The following is a 19,245-nucleotide window of genomic DNA, read 5'->3' on the forward strand; positions in this document are numbered from 1 at the left end:
ATAAATAAAAAGGTCCCTCAAATAATTCCTTACTGCAATGTCATGCAAATCACTGAATTCATTAGCCTTAGTGTTTAAGCATCTGTGTATTATTGCCAAGGTACAACGAAGTAAAGGCTGCCCTAAAAGGGAATTTTTTTCTTAAAGAGTTTAGATCCTGAAATGGAAAGTCTAACAAGGCATTTTGTGGCTGATTACAGCAGTTAAATAAATTGACTGGGGCGGCAGCGGGGGAAGGGAAGGGTATGTGCCGTGAGGAAAACTGGGTGGCTTCTGGATTTTATATTCTTCCTGCAAGGGCAGAAAGAACTTAATCTAAGCAACGTTTTGAATTAGACAAGAAATTGTATGACTCCACTTACTGTGTGACCTTGGATAAATCCACTCATCCATCTGCGCTTTTGTTTAAGGGCAAAATATACCTCGCAGGAGTTCTATAAAGATTATGTGAGATAATTACGCGAAATCTCTTTAGTACATAGTAAGAGTTTATTAAATGTTAGTCGGTGTTAGTGCCGCTTCCGACAAAGGGCCATTCCTCACTCCAAATTTCCAGAAACTTTTTCTGTAGTTAAGAACCTCGGCTGTAAAAGAATGAGAAGAAACACTTTTATACCTGGGGCTCACTTATTTGGACAAACAAACCAAAAACCTACAAAAACCCCGCTTTAAATTTCAGATAGGCGAAATACACTTACCTGGTGGCGGGACCCACTTTGAAAGCACCCCCACTTAGTTCTCCAGTGGATTGTGGGAAGTGTAGTCCCGTGCTCCAGTGGCGTGAGTACAGAAAAGCGGGTAGGAAACTACAATTCCCAGAAATGAAGAAGCGGGACTATTTCCCAGTCCGGCAGTAGCGCTGTGGGAGGGAATTGGCAATCTCTCTGCCTACGTGGGAGAGGAGGGTTGGGGGAAGTGTGGAAAATCTGAAACTGAGCCACTGCCGCCTGAGGAAGACTGGTGGGAGGAAAAGTAGAGGGGAAAGGACGGGTGGAGGGTGAGGTGAAGAAGGGTTTTAGGTCGCTGCTCGCTGGTGGTTCAAAGTTCTTGGCGATGTGGCTGAAGCCTGAGGAGGTGCTCCTGAAAAATGCGCTAAAGCTGTGGCTGATGGAAAGGTCCAACGATTACTTCGTGCTGCAACGGCGTCGGGGCTACGGGGAGGACGGAGGTGGGGGGCTCACCGGTAAGTTTTGGCCATCTCCACCCGCCTCGGGGCCGTGGTCACTGGTACTTAGAAGGTAATGAGGAGAACAGTTACTCGTCGCCATCCGTCGCAGGATCCTAAACCCTAGGCTGAGGGACTGAGGTTTTTCGCCCGCTACCACCTTTGCGTTGCCCTCCCTGGGTCCTGGAATGCATCCCTGGATCAGCAGTTGCTCTCTGGATGGGACAGCGAAAGGGAGGACGGGTTCTTTCAGAAGCAGAGTACCTTCTCTGTCGCTTCTCGTGGGGGAGGGGGCTGATGACGAGTGTTAGACCTCGACAGGTCGCATTTAGGCTGGTGACCAGGGTCAGTTGGTAGTTGTGGACTTAACAATTTTCACAAAACCCCTATTGATAGTTACCACCCTGAGGAGTGTAAATGTGTGTTGGGGTGGGGGGGTATGGTGAGAGAGGAAGGAGCCCCATCACATCCAGAAGGACTGGCTTCAAATGAGAGATTAGGGAGTGGGGGGAGGGCGAGGGAGCCGTCTCACAAATTGCTAACTTCTCCCAATTTGGCATCTTTTACTTTGTCTCCAAGGTTTCAAATCCTTGGGCTACCCTCTGAAAGTAACCGTCACAGATTACTCCTGTCTTGAGTGGTGTTGCCCCTTCTGTCAAAGCCATGATTGTAAGCAAACCAATTAAAAAATGGAAGTTGAACTCTTCCCGCCTAATCTTTCCTGCCTTCAATTTCTTAGATTTACAAATCAAGAACTATTCCTTGGTCAAGTGTTTAAAACCACTAAAGAATTTTATTTATTTTGAGACCACTTGTCTAGGGTGGAATCATTCAAAGTTTTGGACATTTGAAAGGCCAGAGCTCTTTTTCGTGACAATTTCTAGTTTGGTGTTGTGGCCTTGAAATGGCGAACCAGGCTTAATTTAGGCAGTGTGATGTAGCAGAAAGAGGGCAGAATCCAAAACCCTGTATTTTAGTCCTGTTCTCATCTCTTGTTAAATGACATTTGATAAATTATTTCATTCAACCTTAAGCACCTACTAAGTGCTGCATGGAATGACAGGGTACAACGACGGTTAAGAAGTGCTCATAATCCTGATAAATGGGAGAGGGTTGGGTTAGGAGGAATTAACCAGGCAAATTATAACCAATAACTAGTAAACCAGCTAAATTATAATTAGAACTAGATAACTGAAGGATTGGATAAAGATTCGTGGAGGTGATAGCATTGCTTTTCCTCTTCTGCAAAATGTGTTTACCTCACACAATTGAGAGGATAAAATGAAAGATAATGGGTGCTAAGTCAATTTATGTTGTTAAGATGTGCGTTGTTGTTTTGTTTTGTTTTGTTGTTTTTTCCTTTTTTTCAAGCTACCCCTAGTGTGGAGAGAATTTTTAGATTCCACAGGACATTTTGAAAAATTTCTCAAGACCTATCTTATCCATCTTCTAAAAAGACTCTCTTGAAAATATGGCAATGAAAATTGCCTCATTAAAATTGACCTTTTTTTGTTGTTGTTTTCTAGTTAAAAGTTGCAAGTGTTATTTCTCAGAGGAATCTTTTCATTTAATAGATGCATATATTTTCCAGATTAAAATGTGAGAATCAGTGTTCATAATTACCCAGTGATGTAATTTAGCCTCATAGTCCAGCAGTTCTCAACCTGTGGGTTGCGACCCCTTTGGGGGCCAAACGACCCTTTCACAGGGGTCAGGAGTTGCCTAAGACCACAAGAAAAACATATTTCTGGTGGTCTTAGGAACCGAGATACTGCTCCTCTATCCATCTCCAGGCGGGTCCGCCCATATGCAGATATACCCACATACAACATGAGGAACTATATTAAAGGGTCATGGCATTAGGAAGGTTGAGAACCACTGTCCTTATCCATTGAGAACATGTCAGAATATATTTAAATAGGTCCTTGTAGCCAGTGTTACAGCATAATATTTTGGTTCCCTTTAATTCTGTTTGACCAGAATTTTTCTGGTGCCCTTGTCCACAGTTGCCCAAATTGGCCTACATTAAGAAGTGTATTATGCATTGTATAATCATGTTCCTGAAAAACAGTAGGCAAGTAAGTCATTCTTGAGAATCAAATCATTTTAATATGTTAAGTGTTTTCTTACTTGAGCCTGAAATACCAATCAGAAAGAATATATTTACCCCCATGTTCCTAGCAGCACTATTTACATACAATAGCTAAGATCTGGAAACAGCCCAAATGTCCATCAGTAGACAAATGGATAAAAAAGCTGTGGTGCATATACACAATGGAGTACTATGCAGCTGTAAGAAAGAAAGATGTCTTATCCTTTGAGATGACATGGAGGGACCTGGAGAGTATTATCCTAAGTGAAACAAGCCAAGCAGAGAAAGACAAATACCACATGATCTCACTTATTTGTGGAATATAATGAATATAACAGTCTGAGGAACAGGGTCGTCCCAGAGATGTGGAAGTGGGGTACAAACTGACAATCCCCAGAAGAGGGGCTGGTGGGGGGAGGGAAGAGATAAACCACAGAACTTATATGCATGTATACATGAACAATGGATATGGACAACAAAGCTGGGGACAGGGCTGGGAGGGTGGGGGAGAGGGGTATCAGTGGGAGGAAAAGGAGAAACATCTGTAACAAAAATAAATTAATTAGTTAAATAAATAAATAAAAGAAAAAAGCTGAATATTAGAAACCACAAAAAAATGTTTTCTTGTTGCACATTTCTTTTAAATAAGAACTCCTTGTTTTCTGTGTTTGGTTTTTCACTTGACATGTTTTCTTTTTTTTTTCTTTATTGATTTTAGAGACAGAGGAAGGGAGAGGGAGAGAGAGATAGAAACATCGATGAGAGAGAACATCGATTGGCCGCCTCCTGTATGCTCCCTGCTGGGGACTTGGCCCACAACCTGGGCATGTGCCCTGACCAGGAATCTAACCGGTGACTTTTTGGTGCATAGTTCGGCACTCAACCACTGAGCCACACTGGTTGGGCTGACATGCTTTCTTAAAAGTATGGACCAATTACACCAGTTTTTTTATCTCTATCCCATCCACTCCCATTTATTCTTCCTTGTATCTCTAGAATAAGAGATTTGTCTGAAGACATGAACCAAGATTTCTACCACACATGTATGTTGAGAATATCCATAGCCCTATTTTTTTTTTTTTTTATCCTCACCTGAGGACATTTTTCCATTTTTTGTTCAGGTAGAGTGGGAGGGGGAGAGAGGAACAGAGAGAGAGAGAGAGAAACATTGATGTGAAAGGAACACATCAAGTGGCTGCCACCCGCACAACCAACCAGGGCCGGGGACAAACTGCAACCGAGGTACGCGCCCTTAGCGGGAACCGAACCTGGGTCTCTCAGGACCGCAGGCCGACGCTCTAACCGCTGAGCCAAACCGGCCAGGGCTCCATAGCCCTATTTTTGTGGTCAGTTTATATCTCTGCATGATTGTCAAGATGCTTGAAATTACCACGAGAGAGCTACTACTGTATTTCATTTAAATTAAACAATGGGTACGAAACAGAGATTTTGTTTTGTTTTGTTTGTTTTGTTTTGTTTTTGGTCTAGATCTAAATAAAGTGTGTGCTGATTTTAATGGCTGCTCAATTACTGTGTGGTAGAAATCTTGATTCATGTCTTCAGACAAATCCCTTATTCTAGAGATACACAAGGAAGAGTAAATGGGAGTGGATGGGATGGAGATAAGAAACTGGTGCAATATTCTTACTTAAAATTGTGAAGCCAAGAGTTTTGCTGTGCTTTACCAAAAATCCACATGTAGATTAGCTCCCACCGGAGTTTGACTGTGTGCCACCATAAGCTTGCCTTTGTCCATTTGTTTGCTAAAAGCCAATGTTATATACTACTTCTTTAAAAGATTCTTTTATACAATTTATTTAATGAAGGAAAGATATTGGCCATCTCAAAATGTTAATATTTGTACTTTCTTTAAGATTTCACATATTTGGCCCTGGTCGGTTTGGCTCAGCAGTTAGAGGGTTAGCCCGCGGACCAAGGAGACCCAGGTTCAGGTCCCACTAAGGGCACAAACCTCAGTTGCAGTTTGTCCCCTGCCCCGGTTGATGTTATGTGGGTGGCAACCAGTCGATGTGTCTCTCTCACATTGATGTTTCTCTCTTTCTCTTCCTTCCTCTCTCCCTCCCACTCTATCTGAAGATAAATACAAAAATGTCCTCAAGTGAGGATTAAAAAAGAAAGATTTTACATACTTGCCTTGTGATAATTGGCAATAACCATCAGCAATGTAATGACTTTCGCTGTAGAGTTTGTAACTCTATTATTTTCTGATAATGGAATTGGAGCAATAAAGAACCCTAGTATGGTTATAGTAGGAGACTAGTTTGGAAGTTAGAATTCTGAGGTCCTTTTCTAAATTCTGAAACACTTTTGATGGATATCTGATAGATTACTTACCATTAGCCTAACTTTATCTTACTTAATTGTCCTGGTTCCCAGCAGAGTGGAATATCTTGTGGAAATTTTTGTTATCTATAAGATTATTTTACAGATAGTTATTTTCTTTCATTTAGAGAAGTAAATCACCATTCTGGACTTTTGCATTTACCTTACATTATCCCTTGTTCCTCTTGCCTGATGAAGGGTAATGTCTCTTCTATGGCATCTAAATTTAGTACCTGGTTTTATGTGATTAAAAATAATTTATGCATATTTGGCTTGTTAAGCAGAAATCAGTTTGCTCTGCTTGGCAGATGGGAGCTACCACATGAGTGGAATTATGGGCTACATTCTATTAAGTACATTAGTGTATGGGATTTAGAAAGATTTGACAATCAGGAACACAGTGTGCTTTTCCCTCCCCAGGGGTTACCTATGGGATTTTCTATTTAATAAGGTAACTATAAGCCAAAATCCACAAATACATGAATACACCATTGAGTCCAGCAATTCCACTTACCGTATTAACCCTGCTTTCTTTCTCTTTCCTGATTCTTTAATATTTTTATGCCTCTATTCAGTTGTAATTATTTTATAAAGGCTTTGTTTTCTCACTTGTAAAATGGGACATAACTTACCTTCCCTAACTCATAGCATTGTTATGTGAATCAAGTGAGTTTTGAAACCTGTGAGCAACTACATAAACATTTGATATTCATTTATCTATTAAAGAAGGAGTGAGATGTTAAGTACTATTTTCCCTAGTAATTACTTTTCCCATGTTGTATAATAAAATTGATTTCAGGTAGTAACATTATGTCCAACATGCAGTGATATCACTGTAAAAGCAAAATACTTATAGTTAATCATTCAAGAATGTTGGTATGATGATGATTGCACATTTATGGTTTATAATCAGAATAGTGTACAACAATTAGAATAAAATATCACAGCAGCATTAATTTTTTTTTATCTATAATTGCCCACAACCTAGAAGTTCTCAAACAGAGCTTCTACAGACATAGGGATCACCTGTTGTCTTACTGAGTGGTATTAAAAAGTACATATAACTTTAGTTGTCTTAGTTATGTTTTTTAAAACATAATAAAGAAATGATTTAGCTGTGAAATCCCATGCTTCTATTGGACAGTTGTGGAAGGACTATGAATGTAAAGTAAGCTAAAAATTAATAACAAAGGGCAATGTAATGTTTACCATGTTGTACAGTTATGACATATATTTTATATTACCTTTATGTTAGAAAATGTGCCCAGTTTTTTACCTTTTGCTGCTGCTATATAAGCATAAAAGAAAATGTGATGAAACAAGATATATTCATCAAACAGATAATTACAGTTGCCTTCTAAAAACCAGTTTTAGATGCTGGCGATAATAGCAATGAGCAAAACAAAATGCCTGTTCTCATGGGGCTAGCAGTTTAGTTGAGGAAAGCAAATAAACAAAAATGTATTATATGGCTGGTGGTGATGAGTGATATGAAGAAAAGCAAAGTAAATTATAAGAGTAGAGAAGTTATTTTAGAAAAATTTGGTCTGAGAAGGACTCTTAGATGACGTATGAGCAGAGATCAGAGGAAGTAGAATGTATGAGCCAAGGAGATATTTGGGGGCAGGGTGAATATACATCATGTTTTCTAGGAATTTTGCTCTGAAGGGAAGCTGAGAAATGAGTTGGTAGCTAACTACTGTGTTAGATATTGGGTATACAGAATAAAACAGAAAGGGTTCCTACCCTCACAGAGATTATAACCTGATGAGATGGATAGATAATAAACAGGTAAGCAAAGAAATATATAATTACTAGGGTAGTCAGTAATATCAGTCTATTTTTGGTGGCTTCTAAATAGTTACAGATAAGTGGTATTTGAAACCCCAAAAAGCAATTTTCCAAGGCCAGCTCTAGTGTAAAGTATGCTGAAAAGATGTCCTGTTAAATGATACAAAGATTTCCTAAAAGCAGTGGTTAATAACAATAGGTGGTATTCTGCTGGCAGAATTTCAGTGTGACATCTGTGGCAAAATTTGCCAAAAACCAGTTTGGATTGTTTTTGAACTAAATCATCTATCTTTGAGCACTAACAGTATCTGGGATGGGGTGGGGAAGACATTCTAAGTGGGAAGAATAATATGATAGTTCAAAAGCCAAAAATGAGAATCAAGAGATAGTGCCCTTAGCAATTAGAAAAGGTTAAAGAACAAATGACCTCATCTATGGAAGATGAAAATCTGAGATAAAGAATTAAAGGGACCTGAGAATTTAACCTTTGTTATTTTTGTTTCCATAGCTCTTTCCACTCCAGTCTAGAAGGTCTTATTTTTTTCCCTTATTAAAAAAAAAGAAGTGACTTTTTAAAACAAGGGCTAATCACATTTGTTGATTTTTATCACTATAATTGTTGTCCTCTTTTTTTAAATATGTTTTTATTTATTTTTTTAGAGAGAGAGGGAGGGAGAGAGAGATAGAAAAATCGATGTGAGAGAGAAACATGGATTGGCTTACCCTTGTCCACCCCTCACTGGGAATCAAACCCAGGCATGTGCCTTGACAGAGTATCCAACTGGGACCTCTCAGTCCATGGGATGACACTTAATCCACTGAGAGGCACCGGCTGGGCTGTCCTCTTGTTTTAAACTTACCAAAATAATGGTCAGATTTAGTTCTTCCAAATAATGTTTTCAAAGTGCTGTACTGTATATGAATTTATTCATTTGCAACCACACTTACTTGTTGCTTTGCAGGTAGGAATTCAAATGCTATTTTCTTTCCTTTCCTCTGGGGCTACTCTTTTTGTACATTGATGTATAAGTCTTAACATGTAAGAAGGTGCTGTAAATAAAGATGGTAACAATTCTTATAGTTTCCTATGTTTTAGTCTTTAGAAATGTAGCTGGGTTTGATTGATAATCATGCATTTTTATTTTTTTATTTTTTGCACATGCCATTGTAATCTGCCATTTTAAGCATCAGTTACTTCACTAATTTTTTTTTTTTTTTTTTTTTTTTGTAAATCCTGGAGCAAGATTTCAATTAGGGAAGGAAATGCATGCTTACATATTTCCAGTTTTCAAGTAAATGTCTTTTAAAAATTCAGGGAGAGGGAAAACAGGACAAAAAAAGAATTATTATTAACTGTTTTCCATTGCTCTTTACGTTGGTAGCTTTCAAAATTCCAACTGTGGCTATTAGATTATTCTAAAATAAGCATTTATAGTGCTGTTTTAAGGACTTAGATCTGGTAGCAAAAGCAGTAGAATCAGGAAAACCCACATGTCTACTGAGAACACTACTTTTTCCAATTTTGAATGTATTTCCTACTAAGTGTGTTGGCAGTGTACTACTTTGTTCATTAACATTTAATGAAGTTGAGATTATAGAAAAATTCAGTAAAAGTGTACTTGTTTGACTTTGTGAACATGGCAATTAATGACAAGATTATGGACATTTATAATTCAGCATTTTACTTAAAGTAGAAATAAATCTTGCTTGTAATTAGGAAGTTTGTTGTGCAGCTAGAGTAGTATTTATTGCCTTACATCATGCCCTCACTCTGGTTTACAGGTAGAAAGAGCCATTTGTCAAACTAAAATGTACTAAACTAGCACATTGATAATGAGTACCATCTTCAAGCCATGACTGTTGTAATGGCCTCTCCTCCAACACTCAACCATTGGTCCTACCTGTTTATCATTATAATTCACCTAATACAAAAAAGAAAGGTTGATCAAATATGCAGGTGTCTGAAAATTGAAAGGAATGATTACTACCATAGGTCAGTTTCTCAACACTGGCTTCATGTTAGATTGAACTGAGAAACTTGAAACAAACTAAATGACATTAGAGCATTTATGGGTAAAATCATATGATATCTGGGATTTACTTTAAATGAGGTAAATGACAGAAGACTGACAAAGTGACGATAATTATTCAAGTTAGGTGATGGGCACATAGAAGTTGCAATATATTATTATCTCTATTTTTTTAAATCCCCACCTGAGGATACTTTTCCATTTATCTTCAGATAGAGTGTGAGGGAGGGAGGAAAGGAGAGAGAGAAAGAAACATTGATGTGACAGAGACACATTAATTGGTTGCCTCCCGCGTGACCCCGACCAGGGCCAGGAACCGAATTGCAACCGAGTTATGTGCCCTTGACTGGAATCGAACCCGAGACTCTCTGGTCTGCAGGCTGATGCTCAAACCAGCCAGGGATATTATCTCTATTTTTTATATGATTGAAAAATTTTGTAACACAAAGTTAAGGGGAAAATACAATACCCAATTCCTACCCCAGATGAATTAAATTAGAATTTCTGGGCTTTTGTAGTTTGAAAACTTTAGCTTGAATAGTTTCAAAAACTCCTCCAAATGATTTACATTTGAGATTGGGTAGTAGCTAAAAAAGAAAAAGTAGTATGATATTAGACTACATTAATAGAACCATGAAGCGCACGATATAAAAAACCTGCAGTTGTTCAGACCATATCTGCTGTTCAGGTTGGACTGACACATTTTATAAGACCTTGACAAGTAGATATGTTAAGAGAATGGTAGAATAAATAAAAGAAGCCCAGACAATCTCATAGAACAAATAGTTGAAAGAGCTAAGTGTATATATTTTTTTATTTTATTTTATTTTTAATTTTATTTTTGTTACAGATGATTCTCCGTTCTTACCCCATTGACACCCTCCTCCCCATCCCCCCTATCCCATACCCAGCTTTGTTGTCCATGTCCATTGATTATGTGTACATGCATAAAAATTCTGTGGTTTATCTCTTCCCTCCCCACCACCCCCTCTTCTGAGGGTTGTCAGTCTGTACCCTACTTCCATGTTTCTGGGTCTACTCTATTCCTCAGACTGTTATGTTCATTATATTCCACAAATAAGTGAGATCATGTGGTATTTGTCTTTTTCTGCTTGGCTTGTTTCACTTAGGATAATACTTTCCAGGTCCATCCATGTCGTCTCAAAGGATAAGAGATCTTTCTTTCTTACAGTTGCATAGTACTCCATGTGTATATGTACCACAGCTTTTTTATCCATTCGTCTATTGATGGACACTTGGGCTGTTTCCAGATTTTAGCTATGGTAAATAGTGCTGCTATGAACATGGGGGTACATATATTCTTTCTGATTGGTGTTTCGGGCTTCTTAGGGTATATTCCTAGAAGTGGGATCACTGAGTCATCTGCAAATAATGACAGTTTCACTTCCTCCTTTTCATTTTGGATCCCTTTTAGTTTTTATTCATGTCTGATTGCTGTGGCTAAGACTTCCAGTACTATGTTAAATAAGACTGGCAAAAGTGGGCATCCCTGTCTTCTTCCTGTTCTTAAGGGAAATGCTTTTAGTTTCTGCCCATTGAGTATGATGTTGGCTGTAGGCCTTTCGTATATGGCATTTATTTATTTATTTATTTATTTATTTATTTATTTATTTATTTATATTTTATCCTCACCCGAGGACATTTTTCCTTTTTTATTTTTATTCAGACAGAATGAGTTTAGAAGTCTTCCTTCTTCTTGAATTTTTTGAAATAGTTTGAGGAGAATGGGTGTTAGTTCTTTTTTGAATGTTCAGTAAAACTCCCCCATGAAGCCATCTGGGCCTGGGCTTTTGTTTTCTGGGAGAGTGTTGATTACATCTTCAATTTCCCTAGTTGTTATTGGTCTGTTCATGTTTTCTATCTCTTACCGTTCCAGTTCTGGGTGACTGTGTGTTTCTAGAAATTTGTACATTTCACTTAGATTGTCGAATTTGTTGCCATATAATTGTTCATAGTATTTGTTAATCTTTTGTATTTCTTGGTGTCAGTTGTTACTTCTCTTTCATTTCTGATTTTGTGTATTTGGGTTTTCTCTCTTTGTTTCTTAGTGAGTCTAGCTAGGGGTTCATCGATCTTGTTCATCTTTTCAAAACACCAGCTCTTTGTTTTATTGATCCTTTGAATTGTTTTTTTGGACTCTATGTCATTTATTTGTGCTCTGATCTTTACTATTTCCTTCCTTCTACTTGCTTTAGCGTTTTCCTTTTGTTTGCTTTCTAATTCTTTAAGTTGTGATGTTAGAGAGTCAATTAGAAATTTTTCTTGTTTCTTGAGGTAGGCCTGTAGTGCTATGAACTTCCCTCTCAGAAATGCTTTTGCTGCATCGCATAGATTTTGTGTTGTTGTGTGGTCATTTTCATTGGTTCCCCAGAAGTTTTTAATTTCTTCCTTGATCTCCTCAGTGACCCAATCATTGTTCAATAACATGCTATTTAGCCTCCATGTGTTCAAATGTCTTTGCATGTTCTTGTTGCAATTGATTTCTAGTTTCATGCCATCTGAGAAGATACTTCATATGATTTCAGTCTTTTTGTACTTGTAGAGATTTAGTTTGTGTTCTATCATGTGGTCTATCTTTGAGAATGTCCCATGTGCACTTGAGAAGAATGTGAATTCTGTAGTTTTGGGGTGTAATTCTCTGTAGATATCTATTAAATTTATTGGTCTACTGCTTCATTTAGAGTGTCTTATTTCCTTGCTAATTTTTTGTCTAGAGGATCTATCCAGTGGTGACAGCAGGGTGTTGAAGTCCCCTGCTATGATTGTATTGCTGTCGATTTGTCCTTTGAAGTCCTCCAGAAGATTTTTAATATATTTTGGTGCTCCTCTAGTGGGTGCATATATGTTTATCAAGGTTATATCTTCCTTTTAATATTATGTAGTAGCCTTCTTTATCTCTAGTTATGGCCTTCATTTTGAAATCTATTTTATCAGATATGAGTATTGCTACCCAACCTTTTTTTTTCCCTTTCTGTTTGCTTGGAAGATTTTTTTCCATCCCTTCACTTTCAACCTATGTGAGTCTTTTGTTGTGAGGTGGGTCTCTTGTAAACAACATATAGATGAGTCATGCTTTCTTACCCAATCAGCTACTCTGTGTCTTTTCGTAGGAGCATTCAGTCCATTTACATTTAAGGTGATTATTGATATGTACTTATTTATTGCCATTTTTGTTTAGTTTGGTTCTATTTTTCTTCCTATTTCTTCTACTAATTACAGCAGCCCTTTTAACATTTCTTGCAGTGCTGGTTTGGTGCTAATGTATTCCCCTAGCCTTTTTTTTTTTTTTTTTTGTCTGGGAAGCTCTTTATTTGACCTTCTATTTTGAATGACAGCCTTCCTTGCTGGGTAGAGTAGTCTTGGATTCATATCCTTGTTTTTCATGACCTTGATTACTTCATGCCATTCCCTTCTGGCCTGTGGTGTTTCTTTTGAGAAGTCCGCTGAGAGCCTTATGGGGTTTCCTTTGTAGGTAACCTGTTGCTTATCTCTTGTTGCTTTTAGGGTTTTTTCTTTGTCTTTAATTTTTGGCATTTTAATTACTATGTGTCTTGGTGTGGGCCTGTTTGGGTTCTTTTTACTTGAGGTTCTCTGTGCTTCTTGAACTTGAATGCCTTCTTCCTTCACCCAATTAGGGATGTTTTCTGTCACTATTTCTTCAAATATATTCTCTAACCCTTGCTCATTTTCTTCTTCTTCAGGGACTCTTATGATGCGAATATTATTATGTTTCCAGTTGTCCCACAGTTCTCTTAAGCTGTCTTCCTGTTTTTTAATTGTTTTTTCCTTTTGGTTTTCTAATTGGTTGATTTTTTTCTACCCTGTCTTCTAATTCACTGATCCGGTCGTCAGCTTCCTCTACTCTGCTGTTTAGACCTTCCAGTGTGTTCTTTATTTCTGATATGACATTCTTGATTTTTTCTTGGTGGTTTTTAATTTACAGTTGGTTTTTTTCAACATCTGTATGTCCTTGCTCATGCTGGTGAGCTTCCTCAAGATCATGGCTCTGAATTCTTGCTCTGTTAACTTGCTTATCTGCTCCACATTTATCTCATCTTCGGTAGAGGTCTCTTGTTCTTTCATTTGGCTTTTGTTTCTGTGTTTTACTATTTTGGCTATCACAGTGGGCTTTGGAGTCTGCCAAATTTTCCCTGTGTGTGTTGTTGTTCTGCTCTCTGTGGCTCCCTCTCCTGGGTTTGGATGAGCGAGGGAGGACCCACTTTAAACACCACTGTCAAGTCTTACTTTCCTGGTTAGAGTTGCTTGCCCAGGCATGGTACAGTTTTCCTCTAGCTTTTTGCCTGGAGGATATTAGCAGTTGTTTCTTGAAGAGCCTTGGGTTGTCAGTTGAATGAAAAACTCCCTCAGGTGCTCAGCCTAAGGGGACTTCTGGAGGATGGGGCAGATGCTGGTTGTTATTGAGCCTCAATTTGCATTTCAATGGCCCACCTGGGTGGGGTTGAATCTCTGAGGGAGGGGCTGCCGCCTCTCCCCAGAGCCCTGGGAAGGAGTAAGATGGCCACCGTGCTACATGGCTGCAACTCAGCAAAAGCTCTGAGCCCCCTCCAAATCCCAAGTGTCCCCACACAGTTTTAGACCAGTCTGCCCTCCCTCTGCCGGAGCCGAAGGTGAGTGACTGTGGCTGTTTTAGCGTCTGTTCTGGCTCTGTGCTGTGGAGCTGCTTGGTTGTTTAACCCGAGGGTGCTGCTCACAGCTAAGGCCGCTGCTGTCTGTGGGCTCCCAGCCCCCTTCTCGCGCCTCCCCAGTCCTACCAGGATCTACTCAGTGTCCCTGGTTATATGATCCTCACAAGCCGCTTTTCTGTTGCTTTTTCTCATTGATTTGTCTTTATTTTAGTTGTAATTCCAGTTTGGTCCTGGGAGACAATCTGTGTAGCTTCCATTCACTCTGCTTGCTGCCATTTTGCAATCTATTTTTTAAACATGTTTTTTCTTTATTGAGTTTAGAGAGAGATGAATGGGGAGAGAGATAGAAACATTGATGAGAGAGAACATTGATTGGCTGCCTCCTGCATTATCCCCACTGGGGATCTGGCCCACAACCTCAGGCATGTGCCTTGACAGGGAATCGAACTGGGACCTCTCAGTTCATGGTTTGACACTCAATCCACTGAGCCACACTGGCTCAGCAAGAAGTAGCATTTAATTCTAAGAATGACCTTCCTTTTATAAGTGTGTAGAGGAAGCTTTATTTTTCTATCTTAAAGGTTAAAAATGTTTATTGTAAAAATTTCAGAAAATATGTATAAGTATGAAAAAGAAAATAATTATTACCCATTATTCCACTGCCCGGAGATACCTACTGTAACCTAATTTGTGGGGCTTAGTGCAAAATGAACAAGCAGACCTCTTTATTTAAAATTAAGAATTTCACGGTGGTGACAGCAGAGCATTTAACCAAGCAAGGGGCCCTTCTGAGCATGGGGACCTATGGAAAGGTCATGAAGCCCATGAAGCCAGCCTTGACTATTCCATTTGGATATATATAAATCCTTTCATATTTTAGAAAGACTTTCCTAGTAATGAAATCCCCACCAATTTAATAGGCTGCCTTGGGAGAAGTGAACTCTGCGATTATAAAGGAAAAGCTAGGCTTTATTATCAGGGATCTTACAGTGGAGATTAATATGCTGGAGGTTGGACTATATGACCTGTTAGTATATTTTTCATCAGTAAAGTCAGTGGTGCTATATCACTATCCAGTCATAAAGAATTGGTTCAGGCCCTGGCTGGGTTGCTCATTTGGTTAAAGTGTCATCCCAACAAGTCCAAGTTGTGGTTTGATCCCGGTCAGGGCACATACAAGAATCAACCAATGTCCCTGGCCAGTTTTTCTCAGTGGATAGAGCATTGGACTGCAGACCAAAGAGTCTTGGGTTCGATTCTGGTCAAGGGCACGTACCTCAGTTGCGGTTCGGTACCCGGTTCTCTTCTGGTTGTGCAGGAGGCAACCAGTCGATGTGTCTCTCTCACATCAACGTTTCTCTCTTTCTCTCTCTCTCTCTCTCTCCTTCCCTCCCTCCCGCTCTGTCTGAATATAAATGGAAAAATATCTTCAGGTGAGGATTAAAAAAAAAAAAAAACAAAGAATCAAGCAATGAATGCATAAATAAGTGGAACAACAGACTGATATTTCTCTCTCTCTCTCTCTCTCTCTCTCTCTCTGTCTCTCTCTCTGTCTCCCTTCCTCTCTCATTAAAATCAATCAATAAATAAAATAATTGGTTCATAAAAAATAATCATTACCTGCAAATTGCCTATTTTTTTTCAAAGTCATAGAACCTTGCTTTTTTGTTATTTAGCCATGTCATTTAATAAAAAGTATTTCACATCAATTATGGTGGTGACTTTCCTTGAGAAGTTTGGTATTACTTGTATGGCAGGATGCTACCAAAACCCCATAGGCCTTTATCAGGGTCTAGAACATTGGTACCTTACTCAGTTATAGATATTCAAATATTGATTTGAATTTCTTGTTATTTTTAAATCTCTTGTTTTGTGCCATGCAGCTGAGAGATGGTATCTGTTCTCCCAATTTACTATGGCTAAAGAATGTCTTGTGTAGGCTGATTTATAACTTTTGGTGTTCATGCTGTCAGATGATGAATCTCTGTGTATATGGAAAAGCAACCCAAAGTTGTCAGCTTGGTGTATTGTACTTTTAAAACCCAGATATTGGCACATATTAGTTCCTGAATGACTTGCAGAGATTTGCTGATTAAAGCTTAATGAGCTGGAAGAGTTTCTCAAGTGACTACAAATGTATTTTAGAACTAGCTTCCAAATTATCTGTTGCATAGTTTTATGCTAACTGCCTGATTTCATGCACTTACAAAAACTGAGCAATTTCCTTTCTATATGGTGTAAGCCACCTATCTTGCAAATATTTCTGCTGCAAAAAGAAATGACCTTTCTTGCCAGTGAATTTGACCACTTTGTCCCCAGTCTCATTCTTTGAGAGAACTAATTGTTATAATGTTACTCAGGAATGATTATCTGTGGCCTGTCCTTCCATCTCTACCTCTCACACATCCACACTCCCAGTGTTCTCTCTCAGCTGAGTCAAAATTTTCTTTATCTCTTTGGTCTTTTTACTATTCTTCTACTACTACCTTTTTCTAGTGTATGTAAATAAGGAAATTGGATTTGAGCTAGTTTTATTGAAAGTGTGGTAAAGGTGAAATAAATGATTTTCCTTGAAAATACTTCTTTGAAACCTTTTTTAGAATTTAAGTTCTTGTCTGGATTTTCTCATTTCTCTTTCTTAAGTAAAGTCTTAATTCATATGGTAACTTTTTTTCATATCAGATAACTTCTTTTATCTATAATCTGCACGTATTGTTATTGCCAAAATCTTTTCCCTTGATACTTTATTCCCACTATCAAAACCCTCTGTGACTTTGCTAATTGATACTATGCTGCTTTTGTGACCCCTATTTTTACTCTCTACCAATTTCTACATCCACTCTTCTACCCCTTCCTTTCTGCTGAGCCAAATTTCTCTTTATCTCCTTGTTCTATCTCCTACTCTTCTAATTTGCCTCCTTCTAAGCTTATGACCTCCTACCTCACATCTGTCAACCTTACCCATATTCACATTCAAAGCTTGCTTGAAATTTTAACTCATTTTAAGTGTATAAAGATAAGAAAATAGTCAAAAACCTACTTTATAATTGATTTAATGTTTTTCTCAAATATCTGTAATGTAAATTAAAGAGAAATGCCCCATAAAGCAAAACCAACATACAACCAATCAAAATTTCTAAAAAGAAAGGTGGATTTATATATTTCAGCCATCCCATTGATACAGTTAAATCAACAATTTAGCTCCTATTGTGCCCCAAAATATGTTGAAAGCTAAAGATGCAAACCCAGCCCAGGTGATTTGGCTCAGTGGATTGAGTGTCCTCCCATGGACCGAGAGGTCCTGGTTTGATTCCTGGTCAGGGCACATGCCTGAGTTTGGGGTCAATCCCCAATAGGGGGCATGCAGGAGGCAGCCAATTGATGTTTCTCTCTCACATAGATGTTTCTAGCTCTCCCTTCCTCTGTCTAAATAATCAATAAAAACATATTTTTAAAAAGATGCAAACCCAGATGTAGAAGATGTGGTTATTTCCTCAGAGAACTAATAATCTAGATAAAGAGACAAGATTAATATACCTGGAGGACTTAAAAGTAGTTGTAATAAGTAGACTAATAATCAAAATGGTAGGTTGTGTTGTATAGACTTTATATGCTATAAGTAATCAGAGAAAAGGCAAAACATTATTGCTTGGGGTTGTCAGGAAATATTTCATGGGGGAAGCAGGTCTTGAAGAAAATGTTGAATTTTGCTGGACTGGGCTAGAAGACTTTTCTTAGGATTGCTTAACAAAGGCCCGAGGGGAGAAATTAATTGGTTGTTTAAGAAAACAGAAAACTTTGTTCTAGGGAGTAGTAGGAAATATAATCAGGTCATTAAACTGGAACTAACTGATCAAAACCTTGAATTCCAAATGAAGAATTAAGAATTGTTTTTAGAAAATCCTTTCACCTAAGCATTTTAACTAAGATTTTATCTTGTTTAAATAGTTAAGATTTTTTTACATCAGTGTTAGCTAACATTGAGTGTTTTACTACGTGGTAAGCATTGTTCTAAGTGTTTTATATGTAATAACAACTCATTTTATCTTTACAACAACGCTTTGTGGTAGGTTCTCTTTTAACCCCTATTTTGCAAATGTGAATGAAGAAAAGGTTAAGTACTACTGGCTCAAGTTGACATAAGTAATTGACAGAGCAGAGCAAGGATTCAAAACCAGGTAGTCTCTGGTACCAGCATCTACGTTCTTATCTGTTATATACGCAACCTTGTAAAGGATATCTATATTGCAAATATATCTTGAGATTGGGCAAGTGAACCTGACTTATTTTATTAAAAGATCATTTTCTCAAACACTCCTCACATAGGAACACTATAATTTCTTCATCCAGAATATATTTTTTCTTTAAGAAAGGTCTCTATAAGGAAACTTTGAGCTAGATATTTTTTTAAAGTAAATTCATTGTTTTTTGTCATATGAAGTTACTACTGGTTTCATCTCTTGTAAAATCCTTATTTCAACAGTGTCTTTATTACAACAGGGCTTCTGGTTGGGACTCTTGATTCAGTCTTAGACTCTACTGCCAAAGTAGCTCCATTTCGTATTCTACACCAGACACCAGATTCTCAAGTTTACCTGTCAATTGCTTGTGGTGAGTGTGATTTTTAAAACATATAATTCAAACAAATAAGGACATTAATTAATTGAATAAATTTATACTCCCAAGTTGTTTTGATTTAGAAAAGAGTTAAATGTACAACTGTACTTTGAGAGAATAGGAAGACATCTAATTGTTATTTAAGAAGGATTACAGATTTTTACGGTTTTTAAAACATTGATCAGTGTGAGGGAACTGAAACGTGTGTTCCAGCAGTGCTGATTCTGAGCAAATTTTGGTATTGCTACTGCTTTATAACTCCATTCTTCAACATATTCCTCCTGATTCACCTGTAAGGAAAATGAGAACCACACTTGAGTTGCCACACTCGAAATTCACATTTATACATTTCAGCTGTAAGAAAAATTAGAACATCCCCATAAAATACTTTGTTTCAGCTGTAATAACTCAGATGAGGAGAATCAAGCCCAAAACTTAAGAGTCATTCCCTAGGAAAGTTTTGTAAGCCTGAAAAATTGAATACTTTTTAGTTGCACACCTACGTTTTCACAAAAGGCATTCCATCCTTGAAATATTGAA

General features: G+C 38.0%; 1 protein-coding gene across 1 annotated transcript in view; it reads left to right on the forward strand.

The window, feature by feature from the left end:
• The first annotated feature begins 1,053 nt into the window (after positions 1-1,053).
• Positions 1,054-19,245, forward strand: part of TBC1D8B (TBC1 domain family member 8B) — a 79,677-nt gene continuing 61,485 nt past the window's right edge. The window contains exons 1-2 of the mRNA XM_036270471.1: positions 1,054-1,183; positions 18,589-18,699. Coding sequence (XP_036126364.1) covers positions 1,054-1,183; positions 18,589-18,699 — 241 coding nt within the window. The remainder of the gene's footprint in view (positions 1,184-18,588; positions 18,700-19,245) is intronic.

The sequence above is a fragment of the Molossus molossus genome, unplaced genomic scaffold (genome assembly GCF_014108415.1).
Source record: "Molossus molossus isolate mMolMol1 unplaced genomic scaffold, mMolMol1.p scaffold_m16_p_2, whole genome shotgun sequence".
NCBI classification, from domain to species: Eukaryota; Metazoa; Chordata; class Mammalia; order Chiroptera; family Molossidae; genus Molossus; species Molossus molossus.